The following is a 25,810-nucleotide window of genomic DNA, read 5'->3' on the forward strand; positions in this document are numbered from 1 at the left end:
CCCATCGCACCCCCCTCAGATTTAGTTATAAGTTGGCACAGTGGATAGGCCTTGAAAAACTGAACACAGATCAATCGAGAAAACAGGAAGAAGTTGTGTGGAACTATGAAAAAAAAAAAAGCAAAATATGCAAACTGATTAGTCCATGCACAAGACAGGCAACATCAAGGATAGTGTGAGCTCAGGAGCGCCGTGGTCCCGTGGTTAGTGTGAGCAACTGCAGAACGAGAGGTCCTTGGTTCAAGTCTTCCCTCGAGTGAAAAGATTAATTTTTTATATAATCAACTTCGCTCTCCAAAATTCCAGGACATGTTCAGATTTGGTTGGACATATGCAGGATTTGACGGTCTACACAGGGAAAAAATTTGACAACGTTAAAAACACATTTTGACGGAGCACAGAGAAAACTGTGCGACTGTGAAACTGTTGCATTCATCTGTTGCAGTTTATGTGACAAACTCTTATGTTTTCATCACTTTTTTGGGAGTGATTATCACATCCACAAGAAAACCTAAATCAGGCAAGGTAGAAGAATCTTTTTACCCATTCGCCAAGTGTAAAAGTTAGGTGGGTCGACAACATGTTCCTGTCATGTGACGCACATGCCGTCACCATTGTCGTATAGAATATATCATATGTGTTTTCCTGTGGAGGAATCGGTTGACCTGTGACCTTGCGATCAAATGTTTTCGGTTCCCATTGGAAAGGCACGTCCTTTCGTCTACTAATCGCACGATTTTACGACGCGATCGCAAAACACAAACACTAAACTTATTACAGTGAATAGAGACGTCAATGAACGAACGGACAGATCATAACTTTGCGAAAATAAAGAACGTTAACTTTTCACTCGAGGGAAGACTTGAACCGAGGACCTCTCGTTCCGCAGCTGCTCACGCTAACCACGGCGCTCCTGAGCTCACACTATCCTTGAAGTTGCCTATCTTGCGCATGGACTACTCAGTTTGTATATTTTCTTATTTTTTTTCATAGTTCCACACAACTACTTCCTGTTTTCTCGAATGATCTGTGTTCAGTTTTTCAAGGCCTATCCACTGTGCCAACTTATAACCAAATCTGAGGAGGGGTGCGATAGGGAGGTTCTCTTGTTAGAATTACTCACTTTCGAAAGAATAACGAACCTGTAAACTTATGCAAAGGTTCAAAACAACTAGCATCTGTCAACACACTATAAATACTGACGATTAATCATCTTGATTGCGAAGCAATCGAACCTAGCTAACCTGTTGCAATTGCCTCCACCTGACTGCTGACACTTGCATCCTGAAAGCAACAACTATACCGTGTTTCCTAGTTCCTCTACCTTTTAATGTTGACTTAGTTCTCCTTCATTGCATTAGAGAAATGGTTCATCCTGTTCCAACAATGCTCTGCTGTACTGTGATTTAATATGAGAGCGGCTGTGTTGAAGACAAATTTGGTAATCCTGATCAGGCTGATGCAGATTGCTTCGATAAAGATCTCTCCAAGACTATATTCTTTGTTACACAGAATCACGAAATCTTAGTATACCAGCACATGTAGTTGACTCACATTGATGACAATCTTTTGGCTACCAATTGATAAATCCATAGTATAGCCACTGAGCTAGAACTGCAACATTAGGAAATTCAAAACTCGATCCAGTACGACTTCATAACTACACAGGGAATTGTGATAACTGACTACTACTTCGAAAGTAACCAAAACCTTACAGATGTTTTTGTATAGCACACATGCAACACAGCTGCATGTTAACACCTTGCACGCTATCATTCAGATAGGATTACAATAGAAGCTGAGCCCTAACTTACTGCACAAGCGAAATCTTCATTAATCTTCAATAATATCGACATATTAACTTTCATACAATAAACTACATAGTATATTGAAAAAAAAAGGTTGTTGGCAATATTATTAAGCTAAATCTCCTTTGCATCGAAATACCCCACAATGATTTGCTGACACACCCCACTGATGGAGTGTTAGATCTTCAAAATTTGTAACCATCTTTGGTGCCCCAATGCTGTCGTTTCTGACCACAACACTCCATCACTGTGCTCAGCCATCACCATTGCATCAGAATCGCCACTGCCCAAATGATGCATCTTGCTGTCCCTGCTGCCTCAGTACACTTTTGGTACATCTTTCATCACTGCACCATCACACCACTGCATCATTTCAGTTGGCCACATTTTTTTCTACAATAACCAAAAATGACCAATTCAAACAATAAATTATTGTACTATTTTTTATAAAATTCTTACAAGCTTTATATCACTGTCCGCTGTTTTACTACGTTCAGCAATGTTTCTGTTACTCTGATTAGAACAAAGCATCCCTTAGCAAGTGCTACTCATCCAAAGGAGTATTTTCAGTCATTCACCAAATATGTCTGTAATTTTGAGATCAGTAACCTGCAGCTATGGAGGGGGAAATAAGTGTGCATTGTGTACCAACTGACAAGGTGAAAAGCTTTATTTTAACCAGAATTCTAATTTTTCAAAGGTATCTCTTTATATAACTGAACTGTGTTTCGCTGTAGAGCTATGGCTAGGCAGAGGCCAGTTCTGTACTATTTACTTCTGTATATTGTCAGCAGTGCATGCCTTCTTCACATGCATACCATGCTCACAAAGAGAATGTTAAGATGCAACACTTCACAGAAGCATTGCTGGTTAGGAAAAGCTAGAAAACGCTGCTCCAACTAATCAGGTATCTGCGAAGAGTCACATGGGGCCATAGAGCATACCTGGGACCAATGTGACTTGCTCTTGGCTATCGGGTTTTGATCTGATTCGGCATGCCTTCGATCCCTCTCTTGGGCAGTATGTCTCTAAGTGTGTTAGTGGCCGCAGAGCATTAGATTATGGAAGTAAAGACAAGTCAGTTATCTTTAAGCACAATACTTCGTTCCCTATTCAACAATACGTTCAATTCTCATGCACTTCTGGATCCCATGTCCCACAACTCTCTTGCCATTGACAGTTCTTATACAATGGGTTGTTCATCAGTTGTGATTTATTTAGTTTGTTTTTATTAGGAGCAGTTACATTCATGTATTTATGGGTATGTATTGTTTCCATGGATCAATTTCTTCAAAAATGGCTCTGAGCACTATGGGACTCAACATCTGAGGTCATCAGTCCCCTAGAACTTAGAACTACTTAAACCTAACTAACCTAAGGACATCACACACATCCATGCCCAAGTCAGGATTCGAACCTGCGACCGTAGCAGTCGCAGGGTTCCGGACTGAAGCGCCTAGAACCACACGGCCACTGCGGTCAGGAGATCAATTTCTTTTACTGGTTATCCACACAACCACAAAATATGATGTTCATTTCCTGTTTACACCTGACATACAGATGAACACTATATTACCGTTCCTTAGCATACTATGGTGCTTTTTTTAATATGTTCCTACAATTTTTATTGTTTTTTGTTGTGGATTCATGATGTATAGTCGCCACATTTAGTAGTGTATTTTCAGTAACAAATGCAGAGAGGACTGTTGTCCTTAATGGGCATTACAATGGAAAAAGAGGTCCAGAAAGAAAAAAAGAACTTGGAAAAAGGTCAAGAGGATGATCTACAATATGGTGCAGGATGCCTTTGACTAAAAATAAAAAATGAAGCATATATTAAGTGAGTAGTCTTTTGAAACTTAAGAAGCTGTTCCTGAAAATTTACATTTTCTGTTGCATTTTTCCCTAAATCTCAGAAACCACTTTGAATGGAGTATTCAGATTTTTAGGAAGTAATAACATACATAACCAGAGGCAACTAAACTAAAAGAACATAATGTTATGTACAATTAAAATTATTTCCGATAATGTACAAAAAATACACAAAATGTCAACCACGTAATTAAACAATTGCCTTTCCAAAAGCAGTGGCTGAAGGGCAATTATTACAGTTCAGTAGACTCAGAACACACAGTATAATGTCCATCAAAAGTTTCATGTCAATGGTTCGTGAAATACAGGGAAGCCAAGTCACTAAATTTAACATTGTCGGTATGGGACGATCCAACTGCCCTTAAACCTGGTTGTGCTTTCCTTTTACTGAAAAATAAAATTTAATACAAGTGTATGTTGATGTAACCAGTTACGAATAATTTATACAGCAGTTGAAGTTGTCCCATAATGAGAAAGATGGAATGAAATGTAATCACATAACTAAAAAGTGTTATTGTTAAAGTCTAGCAAAACTGAACAATGTCAATAAAAAAAAATGGTTGAAATGGCTCGGAGCACTATGGGACTCAACATCTGAGGTCATCAGTCCCCTAGACTTAGAACTACTTAAACCTAACTAACCTAAGGACATCACACACATCCATGGCCGAGGCAGGATTCGAACCTGTGACCGTAGCAGTCACGTGGTTCTGGACTGAAGTGCCTAGAACCGCACAGCCACCGCGGCCAGCACAATGTCAATCACTTAATGATAATTATCTTAAGTTGTTACAGGTATGATGAGACATACTAAACCACTTTCACTAATAACAAATACTTAGAATATCAAAAATAAAAATCATTCTGAACTTAAAAACAAAGCTTATTTACAGAACTCCAAAAAACATCATGTTTATTCACAGAAAGTAAGAAAAATATCCAAAATGAAAAATCTTAAAATAACACAAGAAACAATAAATAAGAATGCTCATTTGATGTATTTATTAAGTACAATAAATATTATTCAACTGGATTAAATTCAGTAACCAGTAATCACATTCTGAGCTCTCCCAAGTGTTGTTCTTGTGTATACCAACACCTGGAATCAAACTATATCATTAAATGTTTACCTATTACAATTTCTGTGGTGCTAAATGCTAAATAAATAATTAAGAGCTTTGGTGCGTAACACTTATATATCTTATATCTGATTCATGATCAGAGCTTAGGAATTTCACAAAAATATAGCTATTGTGAATTGGTGTAATGGGCAAACAACCATGATGAACTTGTTAGACTGCATACTTTACCAACTGACTCATTTGTGTGACTATGCATTGACAAGCACAAGTTTTATTAACACAGTCGACCAGGAGACTGAATGCCACATGTTGCAGGCACATGATGCAGTAAGGAGAGTACGAGTATATAAGCAGAACAAAGATCAACAAGGAATTATTCTAGCAATGATGTGAGTTGCAAACATGTAAATTTATTGACATAAGTGACTGTAAGAAAGAACAGATTGTTCTGGTCTGACGGCTGGGAACTAGCATCTCGAAAGTGATGCTGGTTGGGTGGTTGTATGCTGCCACTGTGAACATCTGCAGAAAGTTGCTGGGGCTCAAAATATCACAAAACATGGAGGTCAGGGGCTTGCCTGCTTTGAGGTACTTACAATTACTGACACAGTTTAAAGATTTATCCAATAGGAAAAATAGCAGCGTAAATGAGAAAAACAAATTTGATTCACTTTAGTGTACAGTTTAGTACTACAGTTTCATGACATTTCATGTTATGGATTTTTATATTGTCACACTATCTGTGACCCCTCTATAGTACACATTATTGCATATTTTTTCACAGTCCTAGCACATTTTAATGTTATTTCACAGGCATTACATAATTAATGTCTCACTGTCATATCCTTTATTCTATAAGCCTGAAGGGCACCAACCAGAGAAAGCTATTAGCTTGAAGCAACACTTTTTGTGACTTCTTTCTGATGTGAAGTAATGCATGACTCCAGAGAGTACACAACACAGCAAAAGATTTGCCTCAAATATCTCACCCATGAGACTTCTTTCCAGTGTGAGTTAATGCATGTCTCTGGAGATAACCTGGCCTTGAAAAAGATTTGCCACAAATATCACATGTGTGCGATTTATTTCCAGTGTGTAATAACGAATGTGCTTTTAGATCAACTGACCTAGCAAATGATTTGCCACAAATATCACATTCATGAGGTCTCTGCCCAGTGTGTAAGAAGGCGTGTTTCTTGAGGTCACATGACATAGCAAAAGATTTGCCACAAATACCACATTCGTGAGGTCTCAGCCCAGTGTGTAAGAACGCATGTCTCTTGAGATCACCAGTCAGAGCAAAACATTTGCCACAAATGTCACATTCGTGAGGTCTATCACCAGTGTGTTTGAATGAATGTTGCTTAAGAGAACATGTTCTAGCAAAAGATTTGCCACAAATATCACATTTGTAAGGTTTCAGTCCAGTGTGAATTAATTCATGTCTCTTGAGAGTACCCAACTCTGCAAACGATTTGCCACAAATATTACAATTGTAAGGTTTCAGTCCAGTGTGAATTAATGAATGTCTCTTGAGATTACTTCGCACAGCAAACAATTTGCCACAAATATTACATTTGTGGGGTCTCTTTGTGGTAAGTCTAACACCATGGGCACCAGCTGTGGATAAAGTTCCATAACCACTCAGCTTCTGTGTCATACGTGGTTTACGTGTGTCTTTAAAGGACTTTTTTGAAGCTTTTGAAGATTCCTTATCTGAAGATTGCTCAGTGTGTTCTGTGAGAGAACCTATTGGCTCACTGTCTGAGAGGCTACTGTTCTCGTGTTCTTCACTACAGCCATATTTCTCATGATTGCCAGTTGTTAGGACTCGACAATTCTCACCCACTCTCAAATGTTTTTTCAAGCTAACATTACTGTGAAATACCTCGCCACAGGATTTACAAACATACGTAGGAGGTTGCATGCCATCAATGTGCATGACCACATGCTTTCTGAGTCTGTATTTTGAAGTAAAGCACAGTAAGCAGACATCACAAATAAATACATTGAATTCCTGTTCCCTCATACTACATTCAAATCTGGTGCTAAGCGAGATATCCTCATCCATGGTTAATTCTTGTGTATGAGTACCACACTCGTGTGTTGACTTCTCTCTGTCTCTCTCCAGCTCATTCTTGACCAGTCCATGGTGAACAGTTTCTTCAAATGAAATGCCACAGCTCCCACCAGTAATTTGAATCAATCTGAGGAGTTAAGAGGAGAATGTTAAATATTGATATATACAAGGCATAGAAACTATATTTCAGAGTCCAGACCTCCAGGACTATAGGCCACAAGTCATAGACATACGAGCATACAAAATTACAAACTGAGTAAATATTAGCGATTTAAAATTATAATATTCTACCAGAAAGAAAGAACTGATGAAGTAAAGGTGGGTAAAAAGAAAATAACCAGAGAAAATTCAATAATAATCACTGACGATTTTATTTGGAATTTTTGCATACTTAAAATAATTAACTTTTAATTGTTATAATTCTTTTGGTGTTCCTCTTCCATCATAACAGCTCTGCAAGTACTTTTGTTTTGAAAACACCTTTGGAAAGAAATTGGTACAACCACCAACAGATAATTTATTTCTCCAAATAAGACAGAATTTTTGCCGTTTGATTCCTAGTGAGTCAAGAAGTACTGCAAGCACCAATATCTTTACTGGATATCTAGTATAGTTGTCAGTCAGGTGGGTAATGACTGTTCATTACAATAAACAATGTCATCATTAAAAAAAATTCAAAACAGAAATTGCATAGAGATGAATGAATGTGAATGACACACATTTACAGATACTTTCAGTCTATGAATGTGGTTTTGGCACTGCAGCTTATGTGAAGCCTTGAGCAAATGGAAATACTTTCTGGAAGGATGGAAACAGTTATAAATTAGCCAGTATACTTACAGATAGTCATTTTGAAACATACATGCACATTATAATTACATTTTCCCCTGAGACATTCAAGTCCCTCCTTTATCTACCTGGCAATTGTGACAATGTAAGGGAAAATAAGCAAAATATATGATTTGACGTTTGTGTTGGGGAGGGCACTCAACTTGGATAGTTCAGGCAGCAATGTTAACCATACTGCTGTGGTGGTGTAACGCTTAGCGTTTCTGCCTAGCAAGCAAGAAAACCTGGGTTTGAGTCCCAGCTGCAGCAGGAATTTTAATTCATTTCTATTGCTTCATTAATAATCGTATATGTACATCTTCCCAACATCTGGTCATGTGGTATTCGAGAACAACCCTGACTGAATCAGACATGCATATCAATGGCCACATCATCACCCATCAGACACAGTGCAGTCTAACATACTCTACTGACTGTCAATGATGGCCCTGTAGTATTCAGTTCCCATCAATCTGCCTGCCATTAAATCCTTTCCCACAGAATGAAAATGTGACACCATTCAGCATCACATTATGTGCATCATGTTGGGAACTGAAGATTGCAAACTCTTGAGGGCATGCATGCTCCAGTGTTTTTCCTTCTATCCTGATAGTAGTTTCTGATTATGTTGCAGTGTCTTCGATACAGATAGTTTTCCTTGGCATGGTATATAGCAAATTTCGAGTGTTTTTAAAATCTTAACTGGAATCATACAATTTTTTAACTGAATTGACATTGTGTTTGTCAGATTTCGTAAGTTAACAAATGAATCACTAAATATTGTCTTAAATTTTTTTCATTCAACTAGTTACAACATGTGTTTTCATACAGATGCAAACGAAGCAGCTGAATATTAATAAGGAACAAGGGGAAAAATGCAAATAACATTCCAAATAAGTACTGCCCTATGCTTCTTATGATTCCAGAAATAAAACTTTTAAGTATCTGTTTTGTGCTGTGCCAGTCTTTCATAAGAATAAGATACAGAAATTCTGGAAAACTTGAAGGATAAGTAAATTTGGATGTTAATTACCAATCTTTTTACAAGTCAGCAAGTAGACATGTAAGTACTAGGTCCTGGTGTCTGTCATACACTTAATATTTACCCTCCACTTCAGCAGTTTTCTTGGCAAGTACACCCATAAACTTATCATACAGTGGTCACAGAAATGCACAACCATTTTATCAACACATGTAGTACAGCCTGGAGAGTAACATGTTGATGGTTTGCAGTAGATCTGTGAAAAAGTTTGACACTTTGGCAGTTGCCTTTATTTCATTCGTTTCTATCTTATTTCCTTTCCTTCCTTCTCTCAAGTCTCAAATTAAGGCGCTGCAGTTTTGAACAGAAACAGTTTCTTACTGTACTGTGAAAAATATTACATCTAATTCCACCTACTACGAAAGGATTGTCAATGTATTTGATGCTACATTTGCAGACTGCTGTGAATACAAGACCTATAAAAGCTATAATATCAGAAACATCAATATCATGCACGTAAGATCTACTCTTTTAAATATGTTTTTATATTATCAAAATTTTGATTTATCATTGTTAAATCTCATCTAAAATATCTTTAGTGGAAAGTACACCCGTTTACTTGAGGAACGTCTGGAGTTCTACCCAATGTTTTACCACTAATTCACAGGCCAGGAATCCACAAGAGCAACGTTATACTGTCTTATACCAACATTGTTTGGTGGTTGTACATTTCTCCATTTTGAAGAGTTTCCCTGACCATAAAAGCTGTAATCATGGTGATATGACTATGTTCTCTCTTGTTGTCATCATCATCATCACCACCACCACCACCACCACCACCACCACCACCACCACCACCACCACCACCACCACCATCCAGTTTGCTTTCTGAATTTGTACCACCAGTTTCTATCAGGTAATCTTGATAAATATGACTGTCATCTAGAACTTTATCAATCATTTATGCAAAATGTATGTTCAAGTATGGTTCACTTACTCTCACAACTCATGGAGAATAATAAGTCTTTTCTGGTAGTTTTGAATGGTGAGATGGACGTCACACACACTCCAATATTGTGCAATTTCATTACAAGAAACTAACAGAAGTCACAATTATTACATAGCAATAATCAGAATAAACATGAACTGCTGATACAAAACGCCTGCTGAATGATAATCACAGAACTTGTATAGTATGTCTGTGAGACGTCAGTGCCTTCATTCTAAATTTACTGCATGTCAAACTGTGTGAAAGCCACACATCTTAAAAAATGTGACCAATACTGAAGGTATTGCAAAATGTGTCTATCACTTGGTAACTGGCATGTGGTGTCACCCCACTCTTGAATGAAAATGATGGTGCAGACACTGCTGTGTTCTTGAAATGCTGGAATAATTTGTTGCATAACAAGGTACCTATGAAGTGCAGATGTCACTGTACATCTAACAGGCCTGTGAGGTGCCTGTCTCGAATAAACACGTACTGAGAATGAAGGCACTTGTGAAACCATACTACATGGATGCATAATGTGAGTGTGGTGCTCCTACACAACTTGTGGTAGAAGAGAAACCCATATACGGAGTAAAATGTGCCTTGTCCCTCCAACTAATATTCCTAAGCCACATGTCACCCATTTCTATTCATGCCAAAAACTAAGAGCAAAGTCACTGCATTGTAGCTATCTTGGGGCTTCTTTTGGAGCACATTCCAATTCTTATAGAGAAACCAGTCTAAAATTTGCCAAAAAACTTCTGAACTCCAAACCAGGAGAGAGAGGGATTTCTGTGACAACTCTATCAATTTCTGCACAATTTGAGGCATCTGCTGCATGGTTGGCCATAGCTAAAAGCAACAACAACAACTGCAATGGAAATGGGACATCTTCCCCTTCCTGCTGCATCACGGACTTCAACTGTTTTTCCAAAATTCTTGATTGTATTCTTTAGCACATTTATTGACATCGGTCCTCTTCGCAGGTTTCTTTCAGCAAAATTCCTGCAATGCGGAGCTATTGTCCTGATAAAACAACGTTTCAGGCAATGCACAGTCTTTCTTCTCAACAGCCACTACATTTCACGTGGAAGACTTAGACATTCTTAACCAGGGCGTGTATTTGGTCAAGAAAAACGAATTCCCATAATTTTTCATGATAATGTGAGAGGGGAGCAGGTGACAGGGCAAGAGCAGATAACGGGGAAGAGCAGATGACGGGGCAAGAGGAGGGAGTTATAAGAAGAGGGCAACAGGGGTCAATGAGGGGGGGGGGGGCAAGGGGGTGTAAGACAGGCCTAATAAGGAGGGAATGAGGCCAGGAGGGGGGGGGGGAGAAACAGGCCCGGGGGGGAGAAACAGGCCCGGGGGGGAGAAACAGGCCCGGGGGGGAGAAACAGGCCCGGGGGGGAGAAACAGGCCCGGGGGGGGAGAAACAGGCCCGGGGGGGAGAAACAGGCCCGGGGGGGAGAAACAGGCCCGGGGGGGAGAAACAGGCCCGGGGGGGAGAAACAGGCCCGGGGGGGAGAAACAGGCCCGGGGGGGAGAAACAGGCCCGGGGGGGAGAAACAGGCCCGGGGGGGAGAAACAGGCCCGGGGGGGAGAAACAGGCCCGGGGGGGAGAAACAGGCCCGGGGGGGAGAAACAGGCCCGGGGGGGAGAAACAGGCCCGGGGGGGAGAAACAGGCCCGGGGGGGAGAAACAGGCCCGGGGGGGAGAAACAGGCCCGGGGGGGGAAACAGGCCCGGGGGGGAAACAGGCCCGGGGGGGAAACAGGCACGGGGGGGGGAAACAGGCACGGGGGGGGGAAACAGGCACGGGGGGGGGAAACAGGCACGGGGGGGGGAAACAGGCACGGGGGGGGGAAACAGGCACGGGGGGGGGAAACAGGCACGGGGGGGGGGAAACAGGCACGGGGGGGAAACAGGCACGGGGGGGGAAACAGGCACGGGGGGGGAAACAGGCACGGGGGGGGAAACAGGCACGGGGGGGGAAACAGGCACGGGGGGGGAAACAGGCACGGGGGGGGGAAACAGGCACGGGGGGGGGAAACAGGCACGGGGGGGGGGAAACAGGCACGGGGGGGGGAAACAGGCACGGGGGGGGGAAACAGGCACGGGGGGGGAAACGCACGGGGGGGGAAACAGGCACGGGGGGGAAACAGGCACGGGGGGGGAAACAGGCACGGGGGGGGAAACAGGCCAGGGGGGGGAAACAGGCCAGGGGGGGAAACAGGCCAGGGGGGGGGAAACAGGCCAGGGGGGGGGAAACAGGCCAGGGGGGGAAACAGGCCAGGGGGGGGAAACAGGCCAGGGGGGAAACAGGCCAGGGGGGGAAACAGGCCAGGGGGGAAACAGGCCAGGGGGGAAACAGGCCAGGGGGGAAACAGGCCAGGGGGGAAACAGGCCAGGGGGGAAACAGGCCAGGGGGGAAACAGGCCAGGGGGGAAACAGGCCAGGGGGGAAACAGGCCAGGGGGGAAACAGGCCAGGGGGGAAACAGGCCAGGGGGGAAACAGGCCAGGGGGGAAACAGGCCAGGGGGGGAAACAGGCCAGGGGGGAAACAGGCCAGGGGGGGAAACAGGCCAGGGGGGGAAACAGGCCAGGGGGGAAACAGGCCAGGGGGGGAAACAGGCCAGGGGGAAACAGGCCAGGGGGGAAACAGGCCAGGGGGGAAACAGGCCAGGGGGGAAACAGGCCAGGGGGGAAACAGGCCAGGGGGGAAACAGGCCAGGGGGGAAACAGCCCAGGGGGGAAACAGGCCAGGGGGGAAACAGGCCAGGGGGGAAACAGGCCAGGGGGGAAACAGGCCAGGGGGGAAACAGGCCAGGGGGGAAACAGGCCAGGGGGGAAACAGGCCAGGGGGGAAACAGGCCAGGGGGGAAACAGGCCAGGGGGGAAACAGGCCAGGGGGGAAACAGGCCAGGGGGGAAACAGGCCAGGGGGGAAACAGGCCAGGGGGGAAACAGGCCAGGGGGGAAACAGGCCAGGGGGGAAACAGGCCAGGGGGGAAACAGGCCAGGGGGGAAACAGGCCAGGGGGGAAACAGGCCAGGGGGGAAACAGGCCAGGGGGGAAACAGGCCAGGGGGGAAACAGGCCAGGGGGGAAACAGGCCAGGGGGGAAACAGGCCAGGGGGGAAATCTTTAAGAGGGAGATTTTGGGTAAATGGGTAAAATGCATTGAAGAGTGGGTAGATCCTCCTGCCCCCTCATTGTGGTACTACTAATTATGCATGTAGCACCTCCCATTCTGTGCTCCAGCAATTTGTATGAAACAACACTTGCCCCATGCAACTTATGCCTCTGCACCCATGACTTCACAATGCTACAACTAACATGTATAAAGTGTTGCATATGTACAGAATTGTTAAAATGGCTGCCCATGCAAGGAATGTTCAAATATTGGTTTACCTATACCTATCATGGTTTGTTGCTATTACATCAGCAAGAGGTTGTAAGTTTTTTTTATAGATCTGTGCACAGCACTCTTTCACAGTGGTTGCATCCTTACAGACTGATGAAGGCATCGAATGCAAGTACTTATTATCAAAAACAATTGTCTGCTATTCTTAAATCTTTGTGCTAAGCATTAAATTTTCTATGCAGAATTTAGGTTTTGTCAACAGTATGATGTAATGGGTGTGCTGAGTATAAGGTATTGGGGAAACCTGCTGTTGTTGCTGTTGTATTCTAGAAAATTTATTGAGAATGCTGTCAGAAATTATGTAAACAAGTTGCATGCCACCTCTGGCTCCGAGACAATAGTCAGCCACACCACATGAAAGTCCTAATTGCACAAGTTTTGAAAATATACAATGATGAATAATAGTCACCTACATCTAACATTCCTCTGCAATTCTTAATTATGAGCCTGGCACAGGCTCATCGAAAAGCCTCCAGTCTGCTTCTCTACTATTCCACTCTCCAACCGTGTGCGGGTAAAACCAACACTTAACATCTTCCCATGCAAGTTATGTTTTATTTTATTATTATGATCATTTCTCCCTATGCACACGGGTGCCAACAAAATATTTTCACATTCTGACATGTGGTGATTGAAATATCATGAGAAAGGCTTGCCACTGCAAAAACAGGTTTTTTTTTTTAAGACAACCACTGCTCTGTGTGTATTTTAATGGTGATACAATCTCTCTTATTTCATCATGATATGAAAGGAGCTCCCGTTCTTTGAACTTTTCCATGTCCCACGCTGCATTGTAATACTCCAGAAGAGTGTTGACAAGTGTAGCGTAAGCAGTATCTTCAAGAGACGCGTTATATAATCTACGCATTCAACCAATAAATCGTCTTTGCTTTGATTTCCGCAGGGCATTTTGTATGTGACTGTTACAATGTCAGTTATCCATAACTGTCATCCCTATATATTTGTGTTTACAGTTTTTAGATTAATGGATTTGTTTTAGTACTCCTGGATGAAATCACAATTTTCACTGTTTAGAGTCAATTGCCATTTTATGCACCAGATAGGTGTCTTATCTATCACTTTGCAATTCATTTTGATCATCATTTACAAGAAGGTAAATAACAGTTTCATCTACAAACAATCTAAGAGAGCTGCTCACATAGTCTTCTAAATCGTTTACGTAAATCAGGAACAACATAGGGCCTATAAAACATCCTTGGGAATGCCAGGTACGAGTTCGGTTTTGCTCGATGACTTTCTGTCGGTTATTACGAACTGTGACATTTCTGACATGAAATCATGAATCAATTCACACAACCAGGAGTATACTCCATGGGCACACAATTTAATTAAAAGTTGCTTGTGAAGAACAGTTTCAAAAGTGTTTTGAAAATCTAAAGATGTGGAACCAATATGGTATCATCTGTCTGTATCACTATTTATTACATAAGAATAAAGAGCTAGTCGTGTTTCACAAGCATCGTGTTTTCTGAATCCATGTTGGCTATTTATCAATAAATCATGTTCCTAGAGGTCTTCACCCACAGTGTATGTTCCAAAATCCTGCTACAAATTGACGTTAGTGATAGGGGCTATATTTCAGCGGATTACTTGTTTTTCCTTTCTTGGGTGCTGGTGTGATCTGTGCAAGATTCCTGTCTTTGGGAACGCATCTTTCTACAGTTGAGCAATTGTATATGACTGATAAGTATGGCACTATTGTATCAGCATACTCTGAAAGGAACCTGACTGGTATACAGTCTGGACCAGAGGCCTTGCCTTTCTGAAGTGTCTTAAGCTGCTTCGCTACACTGGGGGTTTCCACATCTAAGCTTCGCATATAAGCAGTTTTTCTCAATTAGAATCCTGGAATATTTACTTTGTCTTTTGTGAAGGGATTTAGGAAAACCATCTTTAATAACCCTGCTTCAGTAGCACTGTCATCAATAACAGCCACCATTGTTATCATCCAGTGAAGGTATTGACTGCATCTTGTCACTAGTATACTTTACATACAATCAGAATTTCTTTGGGTTTTGTGCCAGATTTCGAGGCAGTTTCGTTTTGGAAGCTAATAAAACTCTCTCTTTCACTCAAGTTTGCTTTTGTAAAACCTTGCCAATCTTGAGGATTTTGCATTCTTTTAAGTTTGGCATGCGTTTTCTGCAATAGTCTTGGGACCTGCTCTGTGTACCTTGGGGGATCAGTACCACCTCTTATTAATTTATTTCGTTCATGTCTCTTACTTACAATCGATATTATTTCTTCGAATTTAAACCACATCTGGTCTAAGCTTACAAACTCAGATCTTGAGGAGTGGAGACTGACTGTTACAAAGGTGTCAGGCGAATTTTTATCTGCTTTTTTAAATACATACATCTTGCATTTATTTTTGATGAATTCGATGTTTCAGTATTCACTCTTGCTACAACAACCTTGTAGTCACTAATCCCTGTATCTGCCACCATGTTCCCTGTTTGGTCAGGAATATAAAGAGGTCAGGCTCTGTTGGGTTGGGTTGTTCGGGGAGGAGACCAAACGGCGAGGTCTATTGGTCTCATTGGATTAGGGAAGAAAGTCGGCCGTGCCCTTTCAAAGGAACCATCAAAGCATTTGTCAGGAGCAATTTAGGGAAATCACAGAAGACCTAAAGCAGGCAATGTTTTTGCCACCATTATCACACTGAGTGGGCTCCTGAACTAACTGTTCAGAATAACTTTGAGATGGCAGTCAGTATGTTTTGAGATGTCATTTTATGCCTACCACCAACATTCACGCATTTTCACCAACATATCAAAGGTAGATTGAAGTCACCACCAACAATAATTGTATGGATGGTGTACCTATTTGAAATGACACTCAGGTTTCCTTTGAATTGTTCAGAAACTGTATCATACGAGTCAGAATATCGGCAAAAGGAACCAATTGTTAATTTATTCTGGTTGTCAAGTATAAACTTTACACGTACTAACTCACAGTAACTATCTACTTCAATTTCGCACCCAGGTAAACAACTACTAACAGCAATGAACACTGGATTCCTTCCTCTCCTTTGAAGTCATATCCCTAAGGGGTGCCATTAAGAACCTAACATTGGAGTTCCCAGATATGAGTAATACCACCCTCCGTGAATACCCAGATCTTCCAGGTCGAGAGGCTTCCTTCGAAACAGGGCAAGCGACTTCATCTGGCTCATGGACTTCATCAGCCACAGACATCACCTGAAATCTATTCACCAGATGAGGTGGGGAGGTTCTCTGATTGGCCCCTCGGAAAGTCTTTTGCTGCCGCCCACACACTGGAATGACTTCCCACTCAACCACAAGTGAGAGGTCAACCTCATTGTGGGCAGTGCCTGAGGTAGCCACAGTAGTAGACTGATCGTGCACCATATGGGTCATGGTCAACGTCCTGTGACTGAATACAACACTGCCTGGCGCTGTGAGCTAAGAGTCACCAACTCAGCTCACGTCTGAACACAGGATTACTGTTTCTATCCATAAAGCTGGCATGGCAAATACACAGACACACATGATATAGGAGTTGAAACTAAGAAACGTGTGGGCACTGAACTAGAATCTTGTTCAAGTTTGTTAACATACCCAGCTATAAGAAACAGTTTATAAAAACCCCTACATTCCAATGCAAACAAACAGGTAACACCATAACCAAGTGGACAAAAAAGTCTCGTTACAAGGGTCTTGTTGTAAGTGACTGATCCTGCAATGATTGTTGAAACCAGAATAACAATACGAATGGATCATACTTCCCGATATTACACGGTTTTGTAACTGGGCCTCCATGCTGGGGGAAAATAATCTGGTTCTTATGCTGTTGACATATCCTGAGAGAGTCTGCTTCGACATGTATATATTCTTATGAGAAACTGTTTCAGTAAAAATATCAGCTATTGCAGGAGATTTTGCATGGAATTAAGGGAGTAACATATCAGACATTCAGCAGAAGCAGTGATATCCCAACACCAGAAAAAAGCCAAACAGCAAATTTATATTTGGTGACGTCTTTGTGGAAAATCGGGTATTTCTGTAGATATTTCTGCTTTGGTCACCATGTGCAATTTTACATATTTTATTTCAGAGAGACATACTTCCTTAAGGATCTCAATGCAGATGGCCCAGGATAACACAAACCTTATTATTGCTTTCAAACAGGGCAATCTGAATTTAAAGCATATTTACCAAGCACATGTAGGAACTTACATGTCACTCAATGAATTCATGACATTTGGGGATTGCTGGAATAACTCACAGTATGGCTTTCTGGTTATAGATAAAATTAGGCAATTCTATCAAAAAGTAACTATCAGCATACTGTAGACTAGAAGTAAAGCTGCACACATGTTGCACATTCATTCAGAGAGCGCAAAGCACATTCATTTATCTGACAGAAAAATTGAGATAATCAACACTAAGTTAATGCAATAGGAAAGGTCGAAAGTGCTGTGACACACTATTGACAGAAGCAGAAAAGGAGGAGGAGGAAAAGAAGAAGAAGTCACAGTAAAGACTGTTACTGGTTACAGTAATCCTGAGTTACAACAAACATGTGGGGTCACCAGGCCAAAACCACAAATGTTAGGTATGGACTCATTATGTTTACTGAGAATGCAGAGTTGGGGATAAGGAATTTGAAAGAATGCATTTTCTATTACAGTCAACCTTCTTGAAAACTGAAAACATCAAAAAGGATACCCTGAAAGTGTACAAACATATCAAATATTACACATAATCAATGCACATAAGACCCCAAAAGGATTAATGAAAATCTCAAAAAATGACAAATACGAGAATGCAATTAAATCAACACTAGCAGCTGCACATAGTGCAGGTAAATTGGTTGAAATTCAGCATTAAAGACTGAACAATCTACCCCCAGAGTACATACATTATGATGTTCCAAATGCAATGATAGCTAAATTATGACTGCTTACAGCTTCAGCTGCTTCAAGGGATGCAGGTCAAAAGAACATAATATTATTGATCATATCTAAGCTTTTAGAAAGTCACATCATCACGTAGTCTGTTGCAGATTGGAACAAATTAGTTCTCCCACACTATTCAAACCTATTATAGAGGTGAATTTTACAACAGCACAAATGGAACAATATGGGATTAACGACTATTCAGCCACCTCCCGTTTGAAGGCCAAGACTGTTGAACACGATGATAAAAACTGAATGTGGGTGCAATTTAGTTTTCAATGTATGTACAAATGGCTGAACATACTACCACAAATTATTGAGAAGTATAACTGCATTACTCAGCACACAATTAAGAAGAAATCTATTGATGTCACAGAGGAATATAGAGGAATTACAGAAAAGTTCTGAACTGAAGGTGTTCCTCACAGAGCAAGTCCTAAGACATTGAGGGAACAGGGCATTGTTGAAATGGCTCAGTTTCTCAACTAAGCCCAATTATTGGGGGAAGACACACACACTTTTCTATGCAATCAGGAAAGTAAACCTCAAACCATGCAGTAGTGTGACATGAATGCAAGGAAACATATCCAGATAGGTGAAGGTGTTATTCTTGAGAATCTTCCATTCAAACTTTGTATCTCTGGATACAATTTCTGTGGCCCTTGAACAAAACTGCAAGAGTTCCTAGCTTATGGTGAGAAAGGATTTGAAGTATTGGACAATACATGCAAAGAACACAACACTGTTTACACTACAAATAAAGATTATCATACTGCAGACCAAATATTCACTTTTATTTATTTATCGTGTCAAAAGTGTATATAAGTGATATGCTTCACTATCCCCTGCTGAGATGTGTTGGAGGAAAGTACTTTTCTTTTAATTTAGACCAATGTTCTTTCAGTGTGAATGACATTACATCACAACTTTAAATGATGCAGAGATTTTTTTACTGCGAAGTTTAGCTATTGAGCCATAGCTGAAAGTGAATTTCGGGAGGTAACATAAAAAGGGCATGCCCCTTGACATAATAAATATTCACTGATGAGGCTAGAGAGATAAGTCAAGGGAAGGATATTGGTATAGGACAACGTATCACTGCATTAGTGGCTGATAAGGCAATGTGTGTCAAACTGAAGTTGGGTACTGGAATAACTTTCAAACGAATAATGAAAGCAGTTTGTCACACAATAAAGTAGAAGAAAATACCTATGACATGTTTAAGAAATTGCATCGAATTAGTGGTGACTGGCAAAATGTGCTTTGAACCAGAAAGGAGGAAGGAAACGGCTTGTTAAAATGCCCAGGGTCCTACCAATACCAAAGACATCTGGCTGAAGTGTTCTACTTCTAATCCCTCCATTTGCTGGGCTTACAGCCACTGGTTGACGACTTGCAGGGGGAGGGGGGAGCCACTGCCATATCTCAAGCAGTAAAGAATTCCGAAAATGCCGAAAAGCAATTACAAGAAGCTAAAATGCATGATATGACCATGGAAGCTATCGGCAAAGGCCTATATTTAAAACCATACAAGAAAAGGGTCTCAGTGACTTAAGACTGTCTGAAGAACTGTGTCATTACCTCACTGACAGAAACCAGGTGTACAATATAAGGCACTACCAAAACTTAATTCATACCTCCAAAAATACTTCTGCCTGATATTTATCCTGAAAACTGCATAAAAACAATCAGTACACAAATCTCTGCATCATTTCAAATTGTGATTAATGTCATTCATACTGAAAGAACATTGGTCTAAATTAAAAGAAAAGTACTTTCCTCCAAAAGATCTCAGCAGGGGGTAGTGAAGTATATCACTGATTGGTCTAGGAATATAAAAAGCATAGCTTATGTCACTGAATTAATAATAAATAGATAGCAGGGGAGTTGCAACAATACCTCCTGGGTGCTGTGAGATTGACAATTTATATGTATACAGAAAAACAATTAGTTTAAGGATTTGAGCTACATGAAAATGTTAATATGTTCTCATCAGTTAAAAGCAGGAAATATTGTGGACTTTAGTAATAAATGTTCAATAGCATGGCTAGTAGGTTTCTTGAAAGGACATGTGATGGTGCACAATACCGATAAAATTTATGAGTCAAATCAACCAGTCGACATACTGCCAGTCAGTACAATTTACATTGAGAGTAATATCGCAACGACTTTTTTACCTTGACGACATATTAGTACATATTATATACACATTTTTTCCTACAGTAGGTCCTGCTTATAAAATTGAAGCCAATGAAGTCCAAGATGAACACAGACTGCCACACAAAGCCAAGGCGATGAAGGGTTCGAACCCATTGGGGCATTGGCAGGTACCGCAAAGTTTATCTCTTGAGTCATAGCCAAAAGTGAACTTCAGGAGGTAACATAAGAACGGCATACCACATATGGTGGGCAAGGCAGTCATTGAAAAAGTGGGGCTGTGTGGAGTGGCCATGCCATTTGAGGCGCCATGTCACGGATTGTGCTGGAGGTTTGAGTCCTCCCTCAGGCATTGGTGTGTGTGTGTGTGTGTGTGTGTGTGTGTGTGTGTGTGTGTGTGTGTGTCATTCTTAGCGTACGTTCGTTTAAGTAGTGTATAAGTCCAGGAACTGATGATTTGGTCCCTTATGATTTCTCGCAGATTTGAACATTTTTGGAAAAGTGGGCATATGGTGGGTGGCTAGGCATGACAGAAGAACAGGACATATATCCACTGAGAAAGATATCAAGCTGGTATGACAGTGGTGCCCCAGCAGCTTCTGAGTAGACTCTCAACCGGGCTAGTGTAAAAGGCATCAGTGGCCAAGCATATTCCACAATGGTGGATTATGTTAAGACACCATAAGGTGGGGAGACGTGCAGAGAAATACACAAAACACCCATAGTTTGGTTCTGAACAGATGAGGGATCAGTACAAATGGAGGAAGGTATTTGATCCACTACCCGTGAATAACAGGGTTTATGGCTATAGCAAAGAGGGTGAAGCTCAGGCAGATTCCTGACACACCGCTTTCCTCTGGATAAGGGTGTCTGACAGGGCTGAACCCACATGTACCGTTGAAATTTCAGTCCTTTAAAAATTCATTACGGAATTGGAGCAGGTGGCCTCAGAAGCCCACCAGTCCTCCAGCTGATGTAGGCTTTCTCCAAATCAAAGAACATAGCCACAGTCTCGTTTTCCTGCAGGAAACCATTCATGGTATTCGTTGACAAACTGACGAGATGGACGACTGCCAAACACTGCATTCCAAATCCTCACTGTGTGGGCGTCAGGAGATAGCGAGACTTGGCGTGCCAAACCAACCGTCCATGAATCATATGTTCCACCATCTAGCAAACACAGCTGGTGAGAGAAACAGATGGTAGCTAGAAGGGAGGTGTTTGTCCTTGCTGGGCTTAGGTATGGGTATAAGAGTGGCTTCATGCCAGCAACTGGGAAATGTGCCCTTTGCCCAAATGTGACTGTATATACAAAGGAGAAAATGCTTTCCCACGAGAGAAAGATGCTGCAGCATCTGAATGTGATGATCGTCCAGTACTGGGGCAGAAGACTGGGATGAATTAAGAGCATGGTCTTGCTGCCTCATAGTAAACGTGAGATTGTAGCATTCACTACTCTGAGAGGACAAGGTATCAGTTAACCCCCCTCCACTCATTGCTGGGGGGAGGAAGGTGGGGTGATAGTGGGTAGAGCTATAAATCTCCGCAAAGTAGTGGCCCTAGGTGATGGAGATAGCAATAGGGGCCAATGACATCATCCGTCATGGTCATACCAGAAATCGAGGAATGGAGCTTGGTTGCAGAGAATGAACAGATGTTGCCCCACACCATGAAAGAGGGAGTGAAACTGTTAAAAGAAAGAGTAAATGAAATCCAGCTAGCTCTTTTGGTACCATGATGAATGTGATGACACTGTGCATGCAACTGTTTATAATGAATAGAGTTCACCATCACAGGATGATTGTTAAAAATGCGGAGAGCATGTCTCCGCATGGGAATCACATCGTCGTACATATCAGTCCACCTAAGGAGTGGGACACATTGCGGTAACATGAAGTGGAAGGTATGAAACATTCTGTGGCAATAATAAGGATAACATTTGTAAGATACTTTACCTGCTCATCACAGCCGGGGAAATGCTGTTGGTCGAAGGTTGCCAGAAAGAGGTAATGCCTCCAGTCATCCTAAGAAAGCTACCAACTGTGTTTACAATCAGTTGTAGTAGTCAGTCTGAAACGTGTGTGCTCCATTTTAACTGAGAAAGTCTGCCAAGAGGGAACCTCTTGGAGACATTCTCAAAAGGCCTGAAGGGTGACAGTGGGCATTACAGTCACTAAGCAGCAAAACGGGGTGAGGGAGCAGCTGACCAATGTGCTGAATTAAGTCTCCCCTGGTGACAGCGAATGATGGAGGGCAGTAGACATTAAAAAGAGAAATGTGAAATGATGAAGGAAAATGCAGACTGCAACAGCTTTCAGCTAGGTGTTCCACGAGATGCTTTGGTTACGAACATCATCCTGCAAGACCAGTATGTCTCCGCCATGAGATTGACTGCTGTTCTTGGGATGGGGAATATCAAAGTGGACTGAAAGGAAATGTGGGAGGCCGCCAGGACAATTTTGTTTCTTGGAAGCAGAAAACAAGTGACCCTTGCGTTCCTCATTATTTGATCTAATGCTTCCTATGTTCCATTGGGGAAGAGTCATAACGAGATTGGGGAGGAGGGGACAAATGAATGATAGTCACCTCCATGGCTGCAGAGTGCCAGCCTTCAAAGACACACTGCTACATTGTGCTGAGACTGGAGGCATCAGCATTCTCTGTGGGTCAGCCTGCCGATTCCAAGGGAGAAAAATTGTGGGTGGTGTGCACCACCCAAAGGGAGGCCCACCGTATAAGGGTATCATGCGATGAGGCCATTGAAGAGGGTCACTAAGTCTGGGAAGGACAAAACAATTTGCCTTTCTTTGATTTCTTAGAGCCTTGTTGGCAGTCGATGACTCTGACGTGTGTTGGCTGGAGGAATGTAGAACGTCTTCACAGGAGTATTCCTCTTCTCCTCTCTGGCCTGCCAGTGGTGTAGCAGGTGATTTTGTAGTCGGGGCGAAAATCTGGCAGCTTGCTGCACACCTGCAGGAGAAGAAGATTGTGATACTAAAGCGATACTCGGTAATTTCACAACTGCAGCTCTGAACTGGAGGTCAGAAGTCTACATGGCTACATCCTTTGTGAAACAACAAGGCACAGCAAGAATGGTACTAAAATAAAGGGCTCTTGACTAGCTAACAACGTGCAAGAGACAGGATATGGTAGTTTTTCCTTGACCTTTATCTTCCAGATGGCCCACTCATCGAGGTACACGGGCCATTCATGGGATGAGGTGGCATGGTCGCCATTAGAATTGATACAGTGGAGAGAAGGAGGTGAGAAACCACCCTCGTGAACATCTCTACCACAAGTAACACATTTGGCCATGTTTTGACAGGGCATGCGTGTGTGGTTATAATGTTGACATTGGTAGCAAAACATCTATTTTTGATGCACGATCAGACTGTGATGACTGCATGATGTTGTTGTTGTTCGTTCAGTCCAGAGACTGGTTTGATGCAGCTCTCCATGCTACACTACCTTGTGCAAGTTTCTTCATCTCCGAGTAACTACTGCAACCTACATCCTTCTGAATCCGTTTAGTATATTCATGCCTTGGTCTCCCTCTACGATTTTTACCCTCCATGCTTCCCTCCATAACAAAACTGATGATCCCTTGATGCCTCAGAACATGGCCTAGCAACTGATCCCATCTTCATACCCTGCATTAATCTTTGAGGGAAGCATTACTCAATCAAATGACAGAAAAAAGTGCATGTGTGCACTAGGTTTTCATCAACCTATTTCATTACCCAATGGACTGCAGTAATAAACTGATCAGATAAGTGCAGATTTTTCCCTCGATCAGACCCTCAAAGAGCCGAGTGCAAGTAACAGCACATGAAGAATTCCGCATACAATGGTGCTCAACACGAACAGGATATCCATGGAGGAGCAAAGCTGTTAGCAGAGTTTGGGCTTCAATTCACAACTGGTATCCAGAAGAAAAGTCGCAATACGTAAACGAGAATGAGGTTTCACAGAGCTGTGGTGCAGTGGTTAGCACACTAGACTTGCATTAGGATTACGATGGTTTAAACCCATATTTGGCCATACTGATTTAAGTTTTCTGTGATCTTCTCTGCATTGCTTCAGGCAAATGCCGAAATGGTTCCTTTGAAAGGGGACAGCTGAGTTCCATCCCCAACCTGTCTTAACCCGATGGGACCGATGACCTCGCTGTTTTGTCCCCTTCTCCCAGATCAACCAACCTACCTGTTGACCTGGGGCCGGCAATTATGCACTATCCTGTTGCCTATTATGCATCAAATGGCTGGGCTGGCCTTTAGGAATGCATAGGGAGGAAGAAGAAACAAAGAAACCAAAACGGAGAGGGGAGAGGGAGAACGAAGAGAGAAATGAAAAGCAAATAATGGACTGTTCCGATGTCAGGCTACTGAAACACATTCCTGAAACTAACCAAAACATGTACCCCAAGGACGGGGGAAAAGAACAGCAGGACAGATATTCAGCACAGAAAAGGAAGAGGTGCTGCAAAGACTACGGATCCCGTGGCACCCAAACACACTCAAAGTGTGGTGAGCCCCCAGGGAGAGGGGGGCGGGGATTTTTATTTCAATTCTATGAAAACATACTTTCCTCCTATGACCTACACGTAACGATCAGTATAAATTTGATCAGCATGGCTTGGCTCCTAAAACATTAATGGCCACTGGGTCTCAAAGCAAATACACAATGGGTTTTGCAATACGTCCTTTAGTCTTTTTAGGGAATTTTTCTGTGGCAGACTTTCGAAAGTGGAAGTCATCCAGGTGCCCTCAGGACTATATGACACAGAAACAATATTACTGTGCCTAGAATCAGTGAGGATTCATCAGTTACGTCATCACAACCTTACTGAAACTGTCTCCAGCTATTTAAGGTACTTCTTGATGATGGGCTGTAAACCGTAAATACTACAAGCTTGTGTGTTTCCTGAGCATGACTGCAGTACATTGAAAGAGCTGTTCAACACTATATTCTTTAATATACCATGGCAGTGAATTAACTCCAGTCTTGTTCTACAGTAATAAAACAGCTTGTGTCCATGAAGATGAATCTATTGAATTTCAGTAATTTTCATGTGATGTTCTGCATTAAGCACACTACAGCTGCTGACTTCCACCTGAACTTTCATTTTCCTGTATGCATATTGTAAGTTGGTTCAAATGGCTCTGAGCACTATGGGACTCAACATCTGAGGTCATCAGTCCCCTAGAACTTAGAACTACTTAAACCTAACTAACCTAAGGACATCACACACATCCATGCCCAAGGCAGGATTCGAACCTGCGACCTTAGCAGTCACGCGGTTCCGGACTGATAAGCCTAGAACCGCACGGCCACCGCAGCTGGCTAGTGTCAGTTGGTTCTATTTATTTAGAAATGAACACATAATGGCTCTTGTAGAGAATAGCATTACTGACCATACTGCCTTGTTACATTGTAGCTTGTCTGTAACACTAAATAATTACAGAAGTGCATTTCATATCTGAATTACTTCCACATACAGTAAGTAAAAATTTATGTTACTCAAAAGGTTCCACTGTATATAATTAAAACTTACCTCTCACTATTTGATGCATACCTTGTTGAGGTTGCCACCTGAAATATTTCAAGAAATGTCCAGTGATTCACAAGTGATGAGAGTAAATAA

General features: G+C 42.1%; 1 protein-coding gene across 7 annotated transcripts in view; it reads right to left on the reverse strand.

Annotated features, from left to right (window-relative positions):
- Positions 1–3,091: 3,091 nt before the first annotated feature.
- LOC126108990 (zinc finger protein ZFP2-like) overlaps positions 3,092–25,810 on the reverse strand; it is a 70,641-nt gene continuing 47,922 nt past the window's right edge. The window contains exons 2-4 of one of the 7 annotated variants that reach the window (XM_049914388.1): positions 25,721–25,758; positions 22,122–23,136; positions 4,092–6,969 (exon numbers count right to left, since the gene is read on the reverse strand). In XM_049914388.1, coding sequence (XP_049770345.1) covers positions 5,748–6,969; positions 22,122–22,189 — 1,290 coding nt within the window. In that variant the 5' untranslated portion in view covers positions 22,190–23,136; positions 25,721–25,758 and the 3' untranslated portion in view covers positions 4,092–5,747. Of the gene's footprint in view, positions 4,068–4,091; positions 6,970–22,121; positions 23,137–25,720; positions 25,759–25,810 lie in introns of those variants that run through there. The other 6 variants (XM_049914391.1, XM_049914387.1, XM_049914386.1 and 3 more) reach the window with 6 other exon arrangements.

The sequence above is a fragment of the Schistocerca cancellata genome, chromosome 11 (assembly GCF_023864275.1).
Source record: "Schistocerca cancellata isolate TAMUIC-IGC-003103 chromosome 11, iqSchCanc2.1, whole genome shotgun sequence".
Taxonomy (NCBI): domain Eukaryota; kingdom Metazoa; phylum Arthropoda; class Insecta; order Orthoptera; family Acrididae; genus Schistocerca; species Schistocerca cancellata.